The sequence below is a fragment of the Vipera berus genome (genome assembly GCF_964194415.1).
Source record: "Vipera berus genome assembly, chromosome: 4".
NCBI classification, from domain to species: Eukaryota; Metazoa; Chordata; class Lepidosauria; order Squamata; family Viperidae; genus Vipera; species Vipera berus.
This window is the reverse complement of record NC_138206.1, coordinates 18627644-18649270: the sequence shown is the minus strand read 5'-3', so window position 1 is coordinate 18649270 and position 21627 is coordinate 18627644. Positions and strand designations below refer to the sequence as shown.

General features: G+C 37.4%; 1 protein-coding gene across 1 annotated transcript in view; it reads left to right on the top strand.

Moving 5' to 3' along the window:
- GUCY1A2 (guanylate cyclase 1 soluble subunit alpha 2) overlaps positions 1 to 21627 on the top strand; it is a 194517-nt gene that overhangs the window by 106248 nt on the left and 66642 nt on the right. The window contains exon 6 of the mRNA XM_081326290.1: positions 7573 to 7716. Within this exon, the coding sequence (XP_081182416.1) occupies positions 7573 to 7716 (144 nt within the window). The remainder of the gene's footprint in view (positions 1 to 7572; positions 7717 to 21627) is intronic.

Sequence of the window (21627 nt, the reverse complement as noted above, 5' to 3'; positions counted from 1 at the left end):
ATTGTTGGGAAAAGAGAGGTAGTGGCATCAAAGAATGGTAACCTCCATAAAGCCGCTGGGGACCAATATCATCTTGATACAGATCCAACATATAGATATTTTTTTCTGTGAAGACATGTTCTACTTTGTTCATTTTCCCCTCTACAAATAATTTTCTATATTGCCACCTGTTAAATGTTGCTATCATTTCAGTGTCATTCCTAAATTATCTCCCCCTTCAGTGTCTTTAACTTCTACAAGATGAATGGTTTAGAGATTTGTTTTGCTCCATTTGAAAGATAAATTACAAGCCATGTCAGTTATGGACAATGTAGAAAACAAAGAATAAATTAAAAAAAGAAAGAAACAGATTTTTTTTAAAAAGGGGTCTAGTTCAGCAAGGCAAATTGAAGCTCTTCTATGGGCATCGAAAGATGAACATGCAGTTTCTGCATGGAGAGATGACAGATCCATGTAGTCTTCTACTTATGACCACAGTTGGGACCAGATTTTCCATCAAATGAATCACACCTAATTTTACCACCTTTTTTGCCATCATTGTTCAACACTGTAGTTGTTAAGTAAATCAAGCAAATCCAGCTTCCTTCACAGATTTTGCTTGTTAGAAGCCGACTGGTAAGGTTGCAAATAACAATCACACAATTCCAGATGCTGCAACTATCGTAAATACATACCAGTTACCAAGGACCTGGATTTTGATCATGTGATCATGAGGATACTTAAATGGTTGTAAGTCAAGGCTACCTATATGTTGGAGTTCTTCAATACCTCTCTGCACCATATAATGTGGCCACGGTATCCCAATATTTCCCCAAAACATGGGAATCAACTGCATGCAAATAGATGATAGATAGATAGATAGATAGATAGATAGATAGATAGATAGATAGACAGACAGACAGACAGACAGACAGACAGACAGACAGACAGACAGACTGACAGACTGACAGACAGACCAATATCGCAATCAGTCCAACATTTGATTGTAAAATTAAGTGAATGTTAATATGTATGTTGATAACAATGTATGTGGGTGGATGAGTACTGTATAAAGACAACCTATTATTTATACCACCATTTCTCAGTGTCAGTACTTTAAGACTGTAGACTTCGTAGACATTGTCCACACACCTTAAAGTTGCTGTGACTGAGAAACATTGATCTATTCTATATTATTGATTAGCTGGAAAGCAACACATATACGCATTAACCCACTGAAGCAACTCTAATGTTTACAGACCTCTTCGTTTATGAGCCTTTTAGAAAACGCTCTAGTCATGCAAAGCCCTTTACTTATAGGCAGATGCTACATCTTTTAGGAAACTATTCTTTTTAACAACCAGGGAAGGCAGTTTAGCCAATTTATCCATACCAGCAATTATATTAACCACAGTACGGCTTGGACTGTCTCCCTTCTCTACTGAATTCTGTAAAACTGCAGTGGCCTCCTAGGTCTGATCTTATGTTCGCTCCTTTCAAGGATGAATTCTTCAGGGAAACCATGAAAAGGTGGATAGAAAATAGTCCCTTAGAGCTCACTGCTTTCTTTTTACTGAAAATTAATAAACAGAAGGCAAAGGTCCTAGCAAAAAAACATGAAAATATAAGATGAAAGAAAATTGATGAATAAGACAGCTTATTTGGGCATAATTATAATAAACATGAATAATTTGTTATTTCAAAATAACTATGTTATGACATGAAATGAAGTAAAACAAGACACATTAAAATGGGACATTTGTGTTTAAGATGAATGTTTTACCTAGAATGTTGTTTTTGTTTCAGACAATAACTATTTTGACCACTAATATACCGTTTAAACTATTTTTATTTATTTATTTTATTTTAATTCCATTTATATCCCGCCCTTCTCCGAAGACTCAGGGCGGCTTACAAGCTTAGCAGTAGCCTTCATTCTATGTATATGCCTGCTTATTAGGGCTTTCACACACACCCCAGCGGCATTATTACTAAGTCAGCTTAATTGCCCCCAACAATCTGGGTCCTCATTTTACCTACCTCGGAAGGATGGAAGGCTGAGTCAACCTTGAGCCTGATGGGACTCGAACCTGCACTAATTGCAGGCAGCTGGTGTTACTTAAGGAGGCATTAGCCCACTGCTCCACCAAGGCTCCATGGCAAGGATCTATCTAAATTTCTTTAGCAGGGCAAAAAAATGTAAGATACTACAAGAGGAGGATTGGGTCCACCAAATCTGAAATTATATTTTGCTTTCTGTTGTTCAGTTTGGATGAAAGAGTGGGAGGATGTTAAGAAATAGAAGGCTAATTGAGTTAGAAGGACATGATCTGAGATTTGGGTGGCATGGATATTAAGGCTAGGATAGTGTAGATTTTAACAATCATCAGGTGGGCCATTTTAGAGTATGGAATAAATATAAATTTAGATTCTGCATGAAAATACCGTGGCTCAGTGTAAAAGCATTTTAAAGACAAGAAAGAATAAGTAAACATAAATGGGTAACTTATTGTAATATACTAGAATTTGTTGAAGGGGATTGCAAAATAAAATCAAGAGAAAATTTGACAATAGAAGGGTGTCCTTGTGGTTTCCTTGTGTAAAATTATCAGAAAGATTTAAAGTGGATAAAAGTTTGAGCAAGTGTAAGAAGGAGTTTGTAATATAATTATATACTAATGATATGATATTGCTAAAATGTATAAGCTCTTGTTGAAACTTGGGCCACAAGAAGAACGAGGGAAAGAATCTTTATACTAAAACTCTCTGCCCTGTAACCTTTAACTGAGCAAAACAGTGATTCATAGGGCGAAATGTTTTGAACCAATTTAACTCAGTTGGATTAATTTACCAAATGCTTCTAAAACCCAGGACCCATGACTACTGTGGAATTGAAATTTGGAAAAAATTTTAAAACGTGTTATGACATCAAAGTTATAGCAATACACTGTGGGCTGATAAAACATATCTTGTGCTGATATTTGATTGTGCTATACAGTTCAACATGCTATTTTCAAGGCAGATGCATCTCTGAATGCATCCAAAACTTTCCCGAGAAGGCAGTACAGTACATAAGAGACTCTGTCATTGTTGAAGGCATTGAGGAATCTAGTAAAAAGATATATTTGAAAGGATAACCCTAGGGGTCATGCATTGTCTAGTATTTGAGAAAATGAGCTAAAAATGCTGGTTACAATAGACAAATGGAACAATGGAAAATTATGGGACTAAAAGGATTTATATTAAGTTTGATCCTTAAAGAGAATTTTTATAAAATTATGTATTATTTTAATCTCTCTCCTAATTGCCTTGATCTTAGCTTCTAACCTCATCTTCCTCAGGGGTGTGTGTATGTGTGTGTGTGTTTTGTACTGCTGTTATTTTGTATCATGTGATAACCCTCTTCGGGATTACAGCAATTATAGCATATACCAGTTCATTGGTTTGAGTTATGTGATAGTACAGGTTGTCATGAAGGCTCTATTGGCATCTTCTAGCATACTGATTATATCTCTACTGAGCCTTGGTAACTAGTCTTGAGGGTTAACTGTAGCTAGTTTATCCATGATCCCACGCCACATATCCACAACTATGCTCTGAAATGGATAGGGTTTTGGTGACATTCCAGCTTCAGGTGTTGGCTTCACATCCACTTGTTCTTTGGGGTCTTCTTGAGTCTGGGATGTAATGTGTAGTTGTTCTGTCTCAGCTTGTGAGAGCAGCTTCCTCTTCGCTATGTTGAAGCATTGGACAACTAGCTGTTTCTCAGAAATGCAGCCTTCTGTCCATGTATAGTTCCCTCATGTTTCCTATGCCCCCTCTCATTAGATCTGGTGTTGTGATAGCATTCCATCAATTCCAGGTGCTTTTGCCTTGACCATGTATGGTTTGTTCCAGTAGCCCACTTACCATCAGATTGATCTGGTTCCCCAACATCTGATGCAGATCTTGTTAAATTGGGTAACATCCAGCTGTCATGACTCTTCTAATTTATGTCATTTTCATAATTTGAGGTAGGCATGTGAAAATTAGGAGGTCTTTGCCCAAGGAAAGGTACCCACTGGATTTGAATCCTGGTTTCCTGAGTCAAAGGCAATGCTCTAGCTATCCAAGTGGGTGTGGGTGTGGGTGTGTGGGTGTGTGTGTGTGTGTGAGAGAGAGAGAGAGAGAGAGAGAGAGAGAGAGAGAGAGAGAGAGAGAGAGAGAGAGAGAGAGAGAGAGAGAGAGAGAGCATTTTGAGAAGTGGACAGAAAATAATCTGTGGGACTACTCGTACTCTACCAACCACATATGGAATGTTATTGAAATAGTGTGCAACCAGTTCTCCTCCAGCACTGTGAACAGCTCCCAAGTACTAAGCAGTGGGGTCTTTCCCTTAGCTTTTTTACTCCTGCAACTGGATGAGAAAAAACAACAACAGCATAGCAAAATCATTTAATTACATATGTCTTCTTGCATAACTGTTATTTTAGGTGGTAGTGGAGAGAGAAGTGTTCAGGTTAGCCAAATAACACACTATTACCAGATCTTTAGTACATTGCTGATTCTCTTGTCTGGGGATGCACAATTCTGGATGACCTCTAGATTTCTTTGTGTCTTGATGCTGTCATCTGTTTATCTTGATTTGTGCAGTTCAGATCAGGTAATGCTACCTCTGTCATCCTCTTTGATTTGAAGTTGGTGCAAGAAAAAATCATATACACGCTTCTAAAGTAAAATATGATAGGGTGCACTGTAATGGGCAAAGGAATAATTTTGAGGAATAGTAAAAAGAGCTGCTACCAAGACAATACAATACAAAAGAAATTTGAGTCTAAGCTAGAACTGTAATCCAAGTAAGCATCTCAGACAAGTCCCTCCTTAATTGTCATGAAGATAAAGGAAGAAGGAGGGGGGGGCACACATTTCGACTTGCAAGATTCTGTTACTGTAAAAAAAAGTAATATTAGCAATCATGATTTTGGTTTCTGTCAGACCCCAAGAATCAAAAATGACCTGTACAGTTATTTAAGAGTATTTTTCCTTTATTGTTCTATAGACAGAATATTGCCAGACTAAAGCAGCTGTTTGCATAACTACTTCTGGGAACAGCTAGGAAGGAACTGTTTTAATCTTCTTCATGTGGACCAAAGTTTCCAAGCTCCACTGCCTCTTCTTTGCCCTTTGATTTTTTTCCCCAGGAACAGAAGTCAGAAGTGTCATTGCACTTTTGATGCCTGTTGCAAGAAAGGAAAAATACAAATTCAGATGCAACTGTTTCAAATAAAACACTGCCAGCATTTCATGCCTCAATAAACAAAATTTGACTGCTCAAGTTAAAATGTCTGGGACATATTTCTTTGTCATGTTTGTTGATCATCTTAGTAACAAATGATGATATTTTACAGTTAAAGAGAGAATGGTATAATTGACCATTTATGCTAAGGCAACCATATTGGATACTTTTTGGTAGTAGTATGACAAGGGCTAGGAATTAGGCAGCATACAGGTAGTCCTTGAGTTAGAACCACTCATTTAGTGACTATTAGAAGTTACAAATAGCACTGGAAAAACTGAGTTACGACAAGCCCTCACACTGATAATCATTGGAGCATCCCTGGGGTCATGTGATCAAAATTCAGGAACTTGACAACCAGCATGTATTTAGAACTTTTATCCTCTATTTTTTGATCAAAAACATGGGACTTCTAACAGTATTTTAAGGCTGTATTTCTGCAAACAAAGAGATGAAAGTTTGCCTGCAAAATATTTGCTCTGTTTCTCTGTGATTTAAAGGTGCAATTCAAAGCAGGAACTCTAATAAAGAAAGAAAGAAAGAAAATTACCTAGCCTGCATTTGCATTATTTGCTTCCTTTCTCTTGCGCCTTTCCTCTGATCTACATGCCTTCCAGTGGATTATGACTGTGTACCAGTTAAAATACTAATGTTGCAAATTGTTAGCCTGCACTGTCAGGAATTGAATAGTAAAGAAAAATCCAAGTCAAAGTCAGCTTGGCATCCTTCTCCTCCCTTTAAGAATCTTTCCTGAGGACAAATAAGATAATTGGCTCCATCAGAGTCTGCTTCAAGTCTCTGTAAAGCAGAGATTCAGATCTCCTAAAAAAAATCTGCACAAAAGTCCACATTCTGGACAAACAGAGGGGGAGGAATACGACACCATCTATCTCCTGTCTACAACACAGTCCTTTCAGCAGTCCCCAAGTAGGTTCCACACCCATTTGCACTCTGATTCAGGTGAACCTGAAGGTACAGATAAACCCCCAAATCACCTCAACAATTCTCAGAAAGAGTGCTAACAACCAGATGGCTGCAAGGAATATAAATCATTCCTTTCCCCACCATTCAGTCAGAACTGAAGAAGCTTCTTGGATGAGAAGCAAAATGTCTTCCAGAAAAACAAAAAAAGTCCAGTTGTCTCTTGAAAAAGCACTTTTGGGATAACCATGACCTGGATGACTGAGAATCTTCACAGATAAATCTCCACAAAATCATCCCAGACATTAAACTAAAAGTCCTGTCATCCTTCTGGACTTTAGTCATCTCTGAACTCCAGATGTTTTAATTATATTTAGGAAAATGTTGATGTCATCCTGATCCTATACTGTGATACAGGTAGTCCTTGCTTAACAACAGTAATTGGGACTAACAACTCCAATATTAAGCATTGTGCTCATAAAGTGCAATGTCATATAACTATGTCACCTTATGACTGCAGTTGCAGCAGTTCAAGTTGTTGTTAAGCAAATCCTGTGGGATTTTAAAGTGTGATATTGTATGATTGTGATCACTATTTATGACCACCTTGTCAACTTTGCTTGTTGGAAGCTGGCAGGGAAGGTTACAAATCACAACCATGTGACTGTAGGATGCTGTGACTGTCATAATTGTGAGCCAGTTGCCAAGGGCCTGAATTGCAATCATAGAGACATTGCAATGGCTGCAACTACAAGGACTGGCCATAGGTCTCCTTATTCAGTGCCAGCATAACTTTGATTGGCCACTGAATTTAATTATTAGGTGATTTAATCATTTTTGTTAAGTAAGGACTGTCTACACTGTGGAATTATAGAGAATCTGTATTTTGTTGGTTGCTTTAATCTGATTTGGGAAGGTGGTAATAGTATGGCTCTAAGAGTTGATTCTGATGGAAGCAGACTATAACCCTTATAATTAAAATAATAAATAAATACCTTGAGAATGGGCTTCAATCTAAACAAAAACATGAACCATGGTTGCAAAGCATGTAGACACTTTTTTTTACTGGTATTACATATTCAGTAATCCATGTAATGATATTTCAAACAATCTACTTTCTTTTGCTATAAGCTCCTATTACTCACTTTGTAGAACAAGTTGTCTTGAGTGCAATGGTTGTCTTGATCACTATGGAAAATAACTGCAGCGAAGTGTCAAGATTTGATGGTGCCTGTTTACAAACTTGGAGGATAATTATACTCCCTTTTCTAATAGCTTCTCTTATTGATGCTGTGCTGACATGTTTTTAAACAGTATTTGGTGATTGTAAATACTTAATGGTACCGATTCCCTACTCATTATCATATGTTTGCATATGATTTTCCTGATTGCTGCAGGTGGAAACAATAGGCGATGCATACTGTGTGGCGGCCGGGCTCCACAGGCAGAACCTGAATCATGCAAAGCCAATTGCCCTGATGGCCCTGAAGATGATGGAGCTGTCAGAGGAGGTGCTCACACCCGATGGAAGACCAATTAAGGTATCTTCTTTTCTATATATTTGCAGCAGTTTAATGAATGAAAAGAGCAGCCTATGCTTGCTAACATAGTGCACAGTGTGTCTAAAATTGCAGTCTTGGTAGAAGAGGTGAGTGGTAGACTAGAGGCAGAGTGTGATTGTCCAAAGTAATATCCCACTTAATTAGTTACTCAGGCATTGGTAAGGCATTGTAGGCTTCTGATTGTTTGCTGTGGAACTAGCTGGAGTCCATCATACTGTCTTAACTTCCTAGACCCATCATCCTTAGGCAACACATAGCTTCTCAGTTATTTTTTGTTTGGTAATTAGACTCCTCTGAGATTCAGATCTTCAGAAGCAGATAAACAGGACCCTGATTTTCCCACTGTGTGTACATTTATGGAGTAGTAATGACCCTGGGCTAGAAACCAGGACACTGTGAGTTCTAGTCCCACCTTAGGCATGAAAGTCACCTGGGTGACTTTGGGCTAATCACACTCTCAGCCCAACTCATCTCACAGGGTTGATGTTGTGGAGAAAATAGGAAAAGGAAGCAGTATTAGGTATGTTTGTTGCCTTGAGCTATCTATAAAAATAATAAGGGCAGGATAAAAAAAATTGAAAGAGGGCATCAAGCCTGAAGTAAACTTAATGCACTTTGCACCTCAGAAATGGAAGAGAAATTACCAAAATTCTAGAAAGCTTTAGGACTGATGTCTCTGGTTAAAGATCTGTTGCTTCATATGTAATCTTACATGAGAAATGAGTACTTCAAATTTATGTTAGAAACATAAACAGCATGAAGGGTTCTTTTGGCATACTTAGTGGATTTGTAAAAAACAAGAAATGTCTGGGTTGAGATACATGTAATGATACAAAGAATTTTAAAGATCAATATTTTAACTCAAATCAGAATTTTTCTTGCTGGGATTAATGGGAAGTCTATTAGAAAAGAGACATGGAAGTGTATTTTTTAAATACATGATTACAAAGAAGAATGGTTGGTGAAGTTGACAGAACTAGCAGAAATGGCAAAGATGAACCTGTTTGATTAGAGAAAGATGACAGCTATATTTATTAATGACTGAAAACCCCTTGTATTTTTTTGCTAAAAAAAAAAAAGAAAAATGGACTTGTGATTTATGAGTTTGAAGATTAAAAAGGGTGGCTTATGGAAAGAAGGAAATTATGATGTAACCATATAGAGAAAGGGCAAAGTAAAAATTTATAACTGCTGTCACAAAGATCAGAAGCTGATTCTTTATAATGTTACTTTTTATTTTTCTTTCTTCTTCTTTTCTATTTCCTTTTCTGTTTTATTTTTTTCATAGTTTACTATTCTTTCCTTTTATTTATTTCTCTTAGTTTTTACTTTGTTAAAATTTCTTTAATACAAATTATAACAAAATATATATATAAGCAACTGGCCCACATTTATGGCTGTTTGCAACATCCCATAGTCAAGTGACTATGATTTACAGCCGCATTTATTTCCAATTTTTGAAAAAAAAATGCCCCATAGTGAACAATGGGTTCACTTAATGACTGCTACAAAAAAAGTAGTAAAAACAGGTCTGGTCATGTCATGACCTGCTTTATGACCATCATGAGTTATGACGGCAATGAGCAGTCTCCATTAAGGTTGTAAATTGAGGACTGACTATAGTTGAAAATTGTTTAATGGCATTTTTTTTTCATTAGATTGCAGTGTTTGATTTCAAAAGTATTGGCGTTTTTGTCTTGCAGGAAATGTCTTTTTTTTAAAGTGTTTATAAACACATAGAAAGGTTTTCAAACATATAATTTCCTTCCCACATAAACAGTCTTTCTAGCATTCTTCACATATAAGGGAAAGCTGCTGTTTAGTGCTCATTCAAATGCATCTCCTAAAAAGGTTTGTAATAAAGATAAAAACTGAACATGCAGTTGTTTACCTCTTTTCCCCAAGCTTTTTTATATTTTGGTTTTTAGCAACAGTGGCAATAACAAAGATATGGAATTCCAATATGTATATACACATAGTTTCACAGTGTGTGATTATTGATGCTAAAAACATCCTCATCCATATTTAGTTAACAGTTTGCTCATGATGACTCTCCTTATCAGTGAAACTATGTACTCAGATTTATATCACCATTAGCTGCACACACAGACAAGGTTACTTTTACACATGGGTGATCTCCTTTGCTAGTTGTCTTTAGGGACCTAATTTTTCAGAACTGCATAAGGGGAAATTGCTTGCCTCTGACATCTAGAAATAAATTTCTGTGTTGTACTGCAAAAATAATTTGATTGTTAAGATCCCATTGTTTGCTGATTTTTGTCAGGGAATTGTCTAAAACATTAAAATGTCTTTTAGCTGTTCTTATCTATAACACTAGCATAAATTATGATGCTAGTATTACTATTAGTTCAAGAGGGTTGGTAGTGTTATTTGAGAAGATTTCAAGAGCTGACTCTTACTTATTTTTTTATTTTTAAAATTCAATTTATGTGTTCTTTTATGCCAGTCTCATTTAATGTTGTTAATAATAATAATAATAATAATAATAATAATAATAATAATAATAATAATAATAATAATAAGAAGAAGAAGAAGAAGAAGAAGAAGAAGAAGTTGGAAGGGACCTTGGAGATCATCTAGTCCAACCCCCTGCTAAGGCAGGAAACCCTATACCATTTCAGACAAATGGCTGTCCAGTCTCTTCTTAAAAACTTCCAGTGTTGGAGCATTCACCACTTCTGGAGGCAGGTTGTTCCACTGGTTAGTTGTTCTAACTGTCAGGAAGTTTCTCCTTAGTTCTAGGTTGCTTCTCTCCATGACTAGTTTCCATCCATTGCTTCTTGTCCTGCTTTCAGGTGCTTTGGAGAATAGCTTGGCTCCCTCTTCTTTGTGGCAGCCCCTGAGATATTGGAACACTGCTATCATGTCACCCCTCACTCTTCTCTTCATTAAACTACACATACCCAATTCCAGCAACCGTTCCCTACATGTTTTAGCCTCCAGTCCCCCAATCATCTTTGTTGCTCTTCTCTGTACTCTTTCTAGAGTCTCGACATCTTTTTTACTTCGTGGTGACCAAAACTGGATGCAGTATTCCAGGTGTGGCCTTACCAAGGTATTGTAAAGTGGTATTAGTACTTCACTTGATCTTGATTCTATCCCTCTGTTAATGCAGCCTAACACTGTGTTGGCTTTTTTGGCAGCTGCAGCACACTGCTGGCTCATATTTAAGTGATTGTCCACTAGGACTCCGAGATCTCTCTCACAGTTACTACTATTGAGCAAGGTACCACCTATACTATACTTGTGCATTTGATTTTTCCTGCCTAAATGTAGAACCTTACTTTTTTCACAATTGAATTTCATTTTGTTAGATAGTGCCCAGTGTTCGAGTCTGTCCAGATCCTCCTGTATCTTAAGCCTATCTTCTGGAGTATTGGCTATTCCTGCCAGCTTGGTGTCATCTGCAAATTTGATGAGTTCCCCATCTATCCCCTCATCCAAATCGTTGATGATAAGTTTTCAGCTGACATTACATTTCCTTTAGTGTTGCTCAACAATGCATCAAGATGCTATTTGGGCTACGCAAACCTTTAAAATTCCCACTAAAAATGTTGAGGTAAATTTAAATGGGTGATATGACAGATGCTTACACTTTGGCTGTTTTCTTTGTTCTGTAGAAAATATGGAATACTGAAAGGTAGAGTTAATGCTGCAGTAGGAATTCCCTAAACATTGGCCTTCATTTATTATATTCTCTGGAATTAAAGGTATTTTGGGCTGCTCTTTTCTAACCTGCTTAAAAGATGGCATCAAGAATTAATATTAGCATATGGCTTTTGCCTATGTAGAAGCTATCCCCTACCACTTTCAGGTCACACAGAAATTTTCCCTGGCCACTTACAGTGATGCTATAGCAAAAGGTATTTACACTCTGACTTTCTGTGAACTGTATTTCAGACGGGTCATTATGTGAGAACCCATCTGGAGAGTATAAACTGTCAATATCTACCGCTCTATTGTTGCTATTGGGGGGGGGCGCAATGGCTCAGCAGTTAAAGACACCGAGCTTGTAAGCTGGGTTTGAGACCCGAATACTGCATGGCGGGGTGAGCTCCTGTTATTTGCCCCAGCTCCTGCCAACCTCGCAGTTCGAAAGCATGCAAATGCAAGTACATAAATACGTATCACTTCGGTGGGAATATTGTCATGCCACATGACCTGGGAAATGTCTTTGGACAACCCTGGCTCCCTCGGCTAAGAAACGGAATTGAGCACCACTCCCTAGACTGAGACACAATTGGTTCAGGGAAACATTTAACTTTTATTGTGGCTATCAGTATGGTGGAAATGTTATAAGAGAACTTCGGCACAGGCAGATACAGCATCAGAATTAGAGTATGTCACATCCTATTTGACTGTTGTCTGTATAAAAGGGTGAGAGACAGGTATCTTGGTCTATATACCAAACGAATGACCCATTGGGATCCCCACATCAAAATAACTTACCTTATGTCCGGCCAGAACTTAAAAATAACATTTAACGTAGCACAGTACTTAAACAAAATGGTCCGGTTGAGATCTGCATATGTGGGACTGATTGGGGTAGATTGCAAGGGCGACTCCGAAATATAATGTTATCATATTTTATCTATATCTTAAATTATTGTACATTATCACAATTTCATTTTAGATTGTATTTTATTACTATTTCATCTTAAATTGTATTTTATTTTAATTCCATTTTAAATTGTATTTTATCAAATTCCATTTTAAATTGTATTTCATCAATTTCCATTTTAAATTGCCTTTATCGAATTTTAGTAACAATTTGTTGCTGGAACTTTGCACTTTGATATGGCCCAAGGGCTAATCAATAAAGACTTATATAATTAGAGTATGTGGGGTTTTTTAATCGTAGAAGTGTTAAAGAGGAAAAGAGAAGGAGGGATCTTGGTTTGAGTTTAGGGAAGGATACTTGATAGCCAGAAAATTTCCTAAGGAAACCTTGAAACAAGACTTTTCCTCTTCTATCTTATGATATTGATTTCCTGAGAAAAGTAGTTCCCTGTGCAGCTTATGGAAGCTTTCTCTTTTCAGTTGCCAAGAGAGGGAATTGGATACGAAGCTACAAGGTAACTTCAGTTTATGATAAATTCAAGCCTAAAGGTGAAAATATAAGTCAATTTTTTTTATAAAGCATTGTAGTGGGGAAAAAAGGAGCCAATTTGATGTAGCGGTTAAGAAACTGGGAGATGGTGAGTTCTAGTCCAGCCTTTTCCCTCAGCTCTAGGAAGCAGGCAATAGCAAAAAGCACTTCTGCAATCTTGCCAAGAATTCTGGAGGGACCGGTCCAGGCAGTTGCCCAGAAAAAGAAAAACAACAACAATATTTGCATTAAGGTTCCTGACTATTCCAGTGGTCAGTAGGTATCATAAATAAAAGCAAGAGGTGGCCTTTCAGGTGTGCCATTCCAGTTTTCTGGAACATTGTCTCAGTCCAATCATTTATGAGGCACTCCTTGCCTTCATCAGTAATGACTTTTTGAAATTAAACGGAGACCTTTTTATTGGAGGCTGGAAGATCAGCTCTAGGCTTTTGACTTTTTGACAGTACATAGATAGGCTGGGCTTCAAATTACGAGTCTTCCAATATAGCAAGGGAAAAAAAAATATTTGAAAATTTGGAGAGAAAGAAGTTTTTCTCCTTCTCTCCCAGTTTTGAAAGTTGCCACACTATTCACTTAAATTAGGAGGATTCAGGAGTGGCAGATTTAAATAGCTTTGTAAAATGAAACTGAAGCATTCTTGCTAGCCAATTGCAAGAATGGGGGTCCGTTTGAATGGCTTTCAGGGGAGGCTCTGTTCACAGAGCATCAAATTTTCAGTGGCTGCTTGTACTACTGTAATGGCTGTCTACTGGCCCCTGAATAATAGGCAGCATGATATGTTTACTGGGAAGGGAGAGTGGAAAGAGACAGGCTGGGCTTGTGAGCTTCTCAAATCCATTCAATTGGCTACTGTGCCTAGATGACCTTTGGCTTGATCCAGCCTAGGGGCGGTTCTTAAATTCTTCTCACATAGCACTTCCAAACCACTTACGATTCATGTCTACTAAATTGCTGTAGCTGTCTTGATTCCCGATATGAGTGAATTCTCTGTACAGGGTGCATTCCAAAGCTCTGACCTTAGCAGTTGTTATCATTCACGCTCCAAATCTTGGGCACTGTGTCAATGTCTCTTGCTAATGTTTGTGCTGGTTAGAAAGAACGTAGACCAAATATCTAGCAGGACAAACAGTTTCTCTTGTCTTCTATTACCAGGGAAGGCAGAAGAGAAGGAGCTGTAGGATATCCAGTGCAGCTTTTTTCAATACAGAAATACAGTTCCCAGCATCTTTGGATAGGGGAGTAACATTGCACATACTTTTCCCACCAACGAAAGAGGTTCCCAGGGGAATTGCACTCAGAGCATCCTAACATGACACTCCAAATAAGAGCGCTGTTTACATTTTAAGGTTGCAGTTGGATAGCTATGGCTTTGCTTTGACCTTTGAATGTAAACAAACAAATGACTGCTGAATTCATTACATCCATCCTAATGTGGTCATCTGACATTCTGCTTATAAATAAACTGAGTGCTCATAACAGGGGTTCAGAAATAAATCTTGCATCAAAAGATTTTTTAAAAATCTGATAACATAAAAAATTGATGCTGCAATCCTATATGCAGTTGAGAAAATAAAGAATCTCTCAAGCAAAGCTCAGCTCCTAGTAGCCCTAAAGAGACATGATTTTTAGAACATATCCTTTTAATTTTGGAGAAAACAAAAGTGGTTTGCCAACGTATTCTACCAGGATGTTCTCACTTTGCAGTCTAGATTAGAGCTTGGGCATTTCTTGGACAATTCCCACCTAATCAGACCCAACCTTTCTTAGTTTCTCAAGGTCGACCAAGGTATTAGATCTAAAAGTAAAGTTTTTCTTATTTAAGAATACCTCTTACTGATCTCAGAGTGGTTTGCTTCTGAGTAGAACATATAGGCAAACCTGTAAATTTGAAAACTATATCTGATCAGAAATTCCAAACGCATGATAATATTTTATATAAAAATAGATTCCAATGTTTAATATTTCTATACTGCCTTCTTCAAAGACTCATATGTACATCCATTTTGAGAAACCTTTCAGGTGGCAAGCATCACTGCAAGTTTTCATATCTTACGTGAGACCTCAACATCGAAAATAATGGGTTTGGGACATTTTTACTCAGGTTGACATATTTTAGATGAATATTATTTAGTAGCTTTATTATGGGTACTAGGAGCCAGGATTCTACTCTGCTGATACCTCAGCTTTCCTTGAAACTAATTCATCATTTTGGATAGTTATTGAAAATGGTGTGCCCATTAAAATGAAGTCCACCCAGAAGGTATTTTGCACCAACAGCACTGCAGCTTGCATCTCTTCCTTCTCTTAATAACTGAAGTTTGGAAGGAGACTATTGACTTCCAGTATGAATTTGGTAGGGTGGCTGACAAATGCCTTTCTCATTTTTGTTTTGGGGCTTGCTTTATAAGCATTTTAAAAAGATTTCAAAAAATATTACATCTTTTCCAGGAATATTGAAATTGCCTGTTACGCTTCTTAAAATTTTGGCAAGTTTTCTGATATTCCTTTGAATTTTACACTAGGCAAAACTTTGGTGGCAAATCTCTCTAGCCTTATGTAACCGTTGAATACCATAAGTTGTTGTCCACTTGTTTACATGTACAATGTAAAATGAGAAGATACAGATTCATTTTTTAATCTTGTTTATTACCTTGAAGTTCATACATACAAGTTCATATATTTGTTCCAGCTGCAGAAGTTAGCAGCTTAAATCACTTGAGCTGTGTACAATTTATTAAACAAATTCTATTCCAGAAATGCAGGACTCATGTTTTATGTTGATAATTCCTTCCCTGGTATTTGGAAATCTTTTTTTGATAGCACCATCGTATCCTAGCAACTTCTGTCCCCCCCCTTCTTTTTTTCCAGTCTCTCCCCTCCTTTCTAATATCTAAATTATTCTCTAAAAGCTACCAGGTAAAAAAGGCCTGTTTCAGAAAGACTAGTTTTAAATGAAGAATTATTTGTCTTTTCATGGACTAACATTGCAAATAAAAAAGTACACAGTTGTTCAAAGAACACTATTTATATTGTTAATGCCTAAACGATGTACTTATATAATGGGATTTTTTTTGCTCTTTTTTCCTGTATGTAACTAGATTGAATATGGCTGGTAATGTTCATTTCATAGAAACAAAGCAAGAGACATTTGTGTTCAGATCAATCAGCTTAAAAAAGCGAGAATTTTGATTACATAGAATTCTTTTGCAATGGTAGCAAAGCAGTAGTTTAGTGCTCCTTCCCCCTATATTCCCACTTAAAGCCACAGGATAAATCCTACATAAGTGTAATTTGTTTGTAATTAGCATAATTTCTTCTTTTAGGAAACATTTTCCTTGTGACTTGCCTTTTGAGATAAAAACAGTTTTTGAATGCTATTCATCTTTTCATGTTGATATTAAAAATATGATTAGAGGAGATGCAAAGCAGAAACATCTGCCTACTTGATCCAAAAAATGTGTGACTTTCTAGGTCATCCTTCCACTTCTTCAGTTCTAGACTGAGATGACCAACATGTCTCATACTAAAACACAATAGCACATAAAAAAATAATACAAAATAAAAACATAATGAAACATGTCTCTGCTAAACACCTAATTATCACAGCACTGTTTTATGACTAAGGATATTTTCCCACATAGTAGGGCTGTATTATTGTTATTTTTCTCATCTTTTCTATTACCTTCTCCTATTTGTATCTTATTATTTATAACCTTGTTGTTTGTATGTACGCTGAGAGCTTATGCACCAGAGACAAATTCCATGTGTGTCCAACAGTTGACCAGTAAAGAATAAAGAAAGAATACATCTTCAGTCATTTTCTCTTCTTTGCTGGAGGAGGAAATAACAGTATATAAGAGTTACAATCAGCTGCCTGACTTTATACATATTATATCTGTGTGTGTGTGTGTGTGTGTGTGTGTGTGTGTGTGTGTGTGTGTGAAGTATTTGTTAAGTATTTTAGAATACCTTGCAGGACCCAAATACGGGCCAAATCTTATTGCCTGTATCAGCCTAACCCAAGGCCATCAACAAGCTGAAGTCACAACTGTGACAACTCATTATTTGTGTAATTTTTTTGGGGGGGGATTGCTAACAAAGAATTAAAGAAAAATTTTTTTACATATACATATACATATACATACATACATACATACATACATACATAGGATCATCAGGTTTGAGGAAATCTCAGATATATTTCTAAGCAGCATTATCTTGATCTTTTGGTAAAGAATTCTTGTCAGGCCTTCTACAATTTGAAAATCAGTAGATCAAACAAAACAGCCTTGCCAGTCCTGGGGTGGCAGCATTGGGACACCTTGGGATTCTCTCTCTCCATCTGTCTATCAGTCAAGCACAATAAACTCTCCCAAAAGTATATAGAACAAAACCAAATTGGGGAAGAGAAGAAGAGGTCATCCAAAGAAGATGATGTTTGCAAATAGGATAGATCAGTTACAGAAAAGATATCTCTGAGATTTTTATAGGAGAAGCAATTCTGAAGCCCCTCAAAATGTTGGTGACTTCTCATTCTAAGCTGCCCTACCTCCCATTCATGTGATCCAGACCACTCATACATTCAAACATAGATGCAACATGTGAGAAAAACTAGGGGGGGACATACAAAGAGAATAACAGAACGATAGAATAACAGAGTTGGAAAGGACCTTGGAGGTCTTCTAGTCCAATCCCTGCTCAAGCAGGAGACCCTATATCATTTCAGACAAATTGCTGTCCAATCTCTTTTCAAATGCCTTCAGTGATGGAGCACCCAGAACTTCTGAAGGCAAGGGGTTCTACTGGTTAATTGTTCTCTCTCTTAGGAAATTTCTCCTTAGTTCTAGGTTGGTTCTATCCTTGATTAGTTTCCATCCATTACTTCTTGTTTTGCCTTCTGGTGCTTTGGAAAATAGGTTTACCCCCTCTTCTTTGTAGCAGACACTCAAATATTGGAACACTGCTCTCATGTCACACTTAGTCCTTCTTTTTAATAGACTAAACATTCCCAATTCATGCAGCGGTTCTTCATACGTTTTAGCCTCCAGGCCCCTAATAATCTTTGTTGCTCTTCTCTGCACTCTTTCCAGAGTCTCAACATCTTTTTTCATACTGTGGTGAACAAAACTGATACACACACAAAGAGCACATTGCTTCTATACACAGAAAAATATAAATGACTGCTATTGCTGGGGATGATAATAGGGTTGAAAAAAATGCCATAAGCCACATTCTGGATCTTTCCCCAGCTTATTTATACAACAGCTGCCTTGTATTCCCACTACTGCAGAAAGAGAATTTGCCTTAAAGTTAAAATATTTGCTTGATGCCTCTGTCATTTGATTTGGTTTTTATTTACAAAAGACCTTCTAAACCTAAAGGCTCTCTTGAGTAGCATGAGTATTGAAAGAAGAAACTCCATGATTGTCTTTGGAATTTTATAAGAGAAATAGGGCACAGATTAAAATACATAACAGCCTGTCTGCCATGGAAAAAAAGCATTTATTTACTCAGGGTCAGAGATGCTAATAAATCACAATATTGTGTTGGAGGAGGTCCTGAAATGTACAGTCCCTACAGAAGGACAAGATGATGTATTAGCTTTAGAGCCAAAAAGCACACTTCCTTCATCTTTCTTTAACAATTGCAATACACATTTGCTATTGCAACTAGAGGTAGGTGCCCTTTATTTGTATTTTATGTATTCATCAAATATGTTTTTAGCTGACTTTAGACGTTGCAGTCTTCCCAAAAGTTCTTAAAATAAATAACATCCATATCATAAACATTATGCATGTGTTAATTTAATAAGAGTCGTTATCAAAAGAAATTAAATTATAAAAAACAACTGAAAATTTATAGTAACCAAATAGAATATGCAATTTTAAAAGTAGCCTATTTTCAAACAATCACTTGGTTTAATATTTTGAAAAGAACAATAAATTGATGATTTATTTTTTTTTTTTTTTGGTTGGAGGAGTAATTCCATAGGTTGCCACTGAGAAAACTGCTCCAGCACCTTACAGTGTTGCAGGTTAGGACAACCAAGAAAGAACAGCCTCTGTTTAGGAACAACACTTTACGATTTGGGTTATCTTTTCAAAATTATTTTCAAGGTGGAAGGGCTGCTGAATGCTGTGAGTGAATGTCGGTTTCACCAAGCAGGGAAATAAATATTGGTTCCTTAGAAACACCTTATACTGTGCCTTAGAAAGAACCTTTTCCCTTAAGCCACCACATCTCACTCTTATTTTCTCCATCCTTTGAACAGTGTCAGATGCATCTTCTCTTTCACTCCAACCAGGGAGCCTCAATAGCATTGGACACCTCCTTCCATTTCTTCATTAGCTGGAGAGGACAAGGTCTCTCTTCACTTCACACCCCCGTATCCCTCCCTTCTTCCTAGACATCTCAAAGGCGGAGAGAATTTCCATTTCTTTAGCTGAAGTTGGGGAGATATCCCACATACAAATTGTCCTACCTCCCATTATATTCTGCCTCCCATACCAGGGCTGTTGTGGTGCAGTGGTAAGAATGCAGTACTGCAGGCTGACTCTGCTCACGTTGCCAGGAGTTCAGTTCCTTCAATCCTGACCGTTGACTCAGCCTTCCGTCCTTCCAAGTTTGGTAAAATGAGGACCCAGACTGTTGAGGGCAATATGCTAACTCTGTAAACTGCTTAGAGAGGGCTGTAAAGCACAGTGAAGTGGTATATAAGTCTAAGTGCTGTTGCTGTTTCTGACACCAAACTGCAAGAAGTAGGCAGCAGAAAATTCTTTTGTCTCTTCATCAGGGATTCCATCATTGCAGATTTCTCCTTCAGTACTGGGTGGGACAGCCTCTTCTCCAGTAGTTATAAAAATCTCTCTCTCCCTCTCTTTCTCCAAACCAATCCTCCATTCCCATAAGAGTCAAAAATTAACAGGCACCAGACCCAGTATGTATGGCCAGTCAGAGGTCTGGTCCTGTTGAGAGTGATACAGATGGCTTCACTGAAGGAGGCAAGAGGTTGTACACTATCTTAGTTTGCCATGGTTAATATGGATAGGTCTTCCAATAAACCAGATATTCTACTCTATTGTTTCTGAAGCAGGAGTCTAAAATAGTGTACATTCCACCTTGAAATCTTCCTCCAACACCCAATTAGGAAAGGAAATCTGAGATGTACAGTGGACATGGAACCTTGTCTAATCTAGTGGAACATTTAAGGCACATTTAGTGTGACTAGAACTTGCAGATGAAGACTCCAAGATTTATCCCTGTGAGTGTAGAAAATGATATCAAAAAGATAGCATTTAATTTTTTTGATAATTCTGTGAAGAGAACAAAGTTATAGAAAGCCAGATCTTTTGTTCCACAATAACGAGGGGCAACATCGTGGACTTTTTTTTTGAGGCTTTGTCTTGCTGTTTAACGAGGTCCTGAAAGGCTGCAATTCCTGAAGAAAGCAGGAGGTCTCCAGAATAGGGGAAGGCTGGGAAACATTTGGCAATATATTCATTTGTTGATAGATAGCCCGAAATAGCAACACTTGAATAGAAGACAAGCTTATTTTAAGCAAAGGGATCCAAGAAGACAGATTATCTGTAACCCTGCCATAATTGTGGCTCTGGTGAATGACCTTCATCAAAACATGTATGAGGAAAATGCATCTCTTTTGATTCTATTAAAGACAGTTAATACCTTTGGTTGTGACATCCTTCAGGACCACCTACAAGGGCTAGGAATTAGGAACTCCATTTTACCATGGTTTTGCTTCTAGTTGAGTGGGTGGTTTAAATTAAACCTCTGAGAGAGTTTATCCTTCAGTTTGGAGTAAGATGTCATTAGCATTCTGACAGTGCCAAATTACAGTATATATTATCACCCCAGATAAAGCTTTGAAAGTCTTAATCTGATAAATAAAGTCTGTAGAGATCTGGATGGGGCAAAATAAGAGAAGCTTAAATCCTATGAAGAGTTATCCAGGCAAGCCAATGGCACCAGTCCCAACAGTTACTCTGTATGGAGTGTTTCCTCAAAATAATTAGTCCATGATTTAGGCTTTCTCCTGGAGCCTACTCAGTTGTAGGCAGAAGCCAGAGTCAGAGAGGCCTGTCTTTGTAGGCAAGTCATAGACCTACCCAAATCAGAATGCTCTGATTCCGTAACTCTCATCTTGAACATAACCCAGTTAAACGACTGCAATGATCTCTGTGTGAGGTTTCCTTTGGAGATGATCGAGAAGCTGCAATTTACACAAAGTCTTCTAGAATAGTAAAAGATTGCTTGAGTTCTGATTAATTGTGCTTATTAGAAGAGGGATACAAGTCACAATGTAAAACTTCTATTGAGTACTTTTGGAAAGACATTTTGGAAAGGTAATTTTAGGCCAGCAAACACCCTAACATTTTCTTCTACTCAGTCTGTGCAGAAGAGTAGATTCTTGCCTCTTTCTTGAAGAAGGGTCTGTTCACTGTTATATCACACACCGCTCTCTATCAGTGTGAGAAGTAACTCTCACAGTGATGGACCTCATAGCTGAAGATCACTTGTTTAACTTCATCAAAGTTAGGGGGTATCACAAAATTGGCGTGCTTATCTAAATACAGGCTATTCTGCTTCAGAAGGGCGATTCCCCATTTTGCAGTTCCTTCTCTCACTAGGCCAATTATAAATCCTGCATAGGATCAGTCTGTGGGAAAAACCTTGAGCATAGAGTCAGATATAATTCACCCAGAATAAGGAAGGGAAGCAATTTGTCAGGATTTACAAGGCTA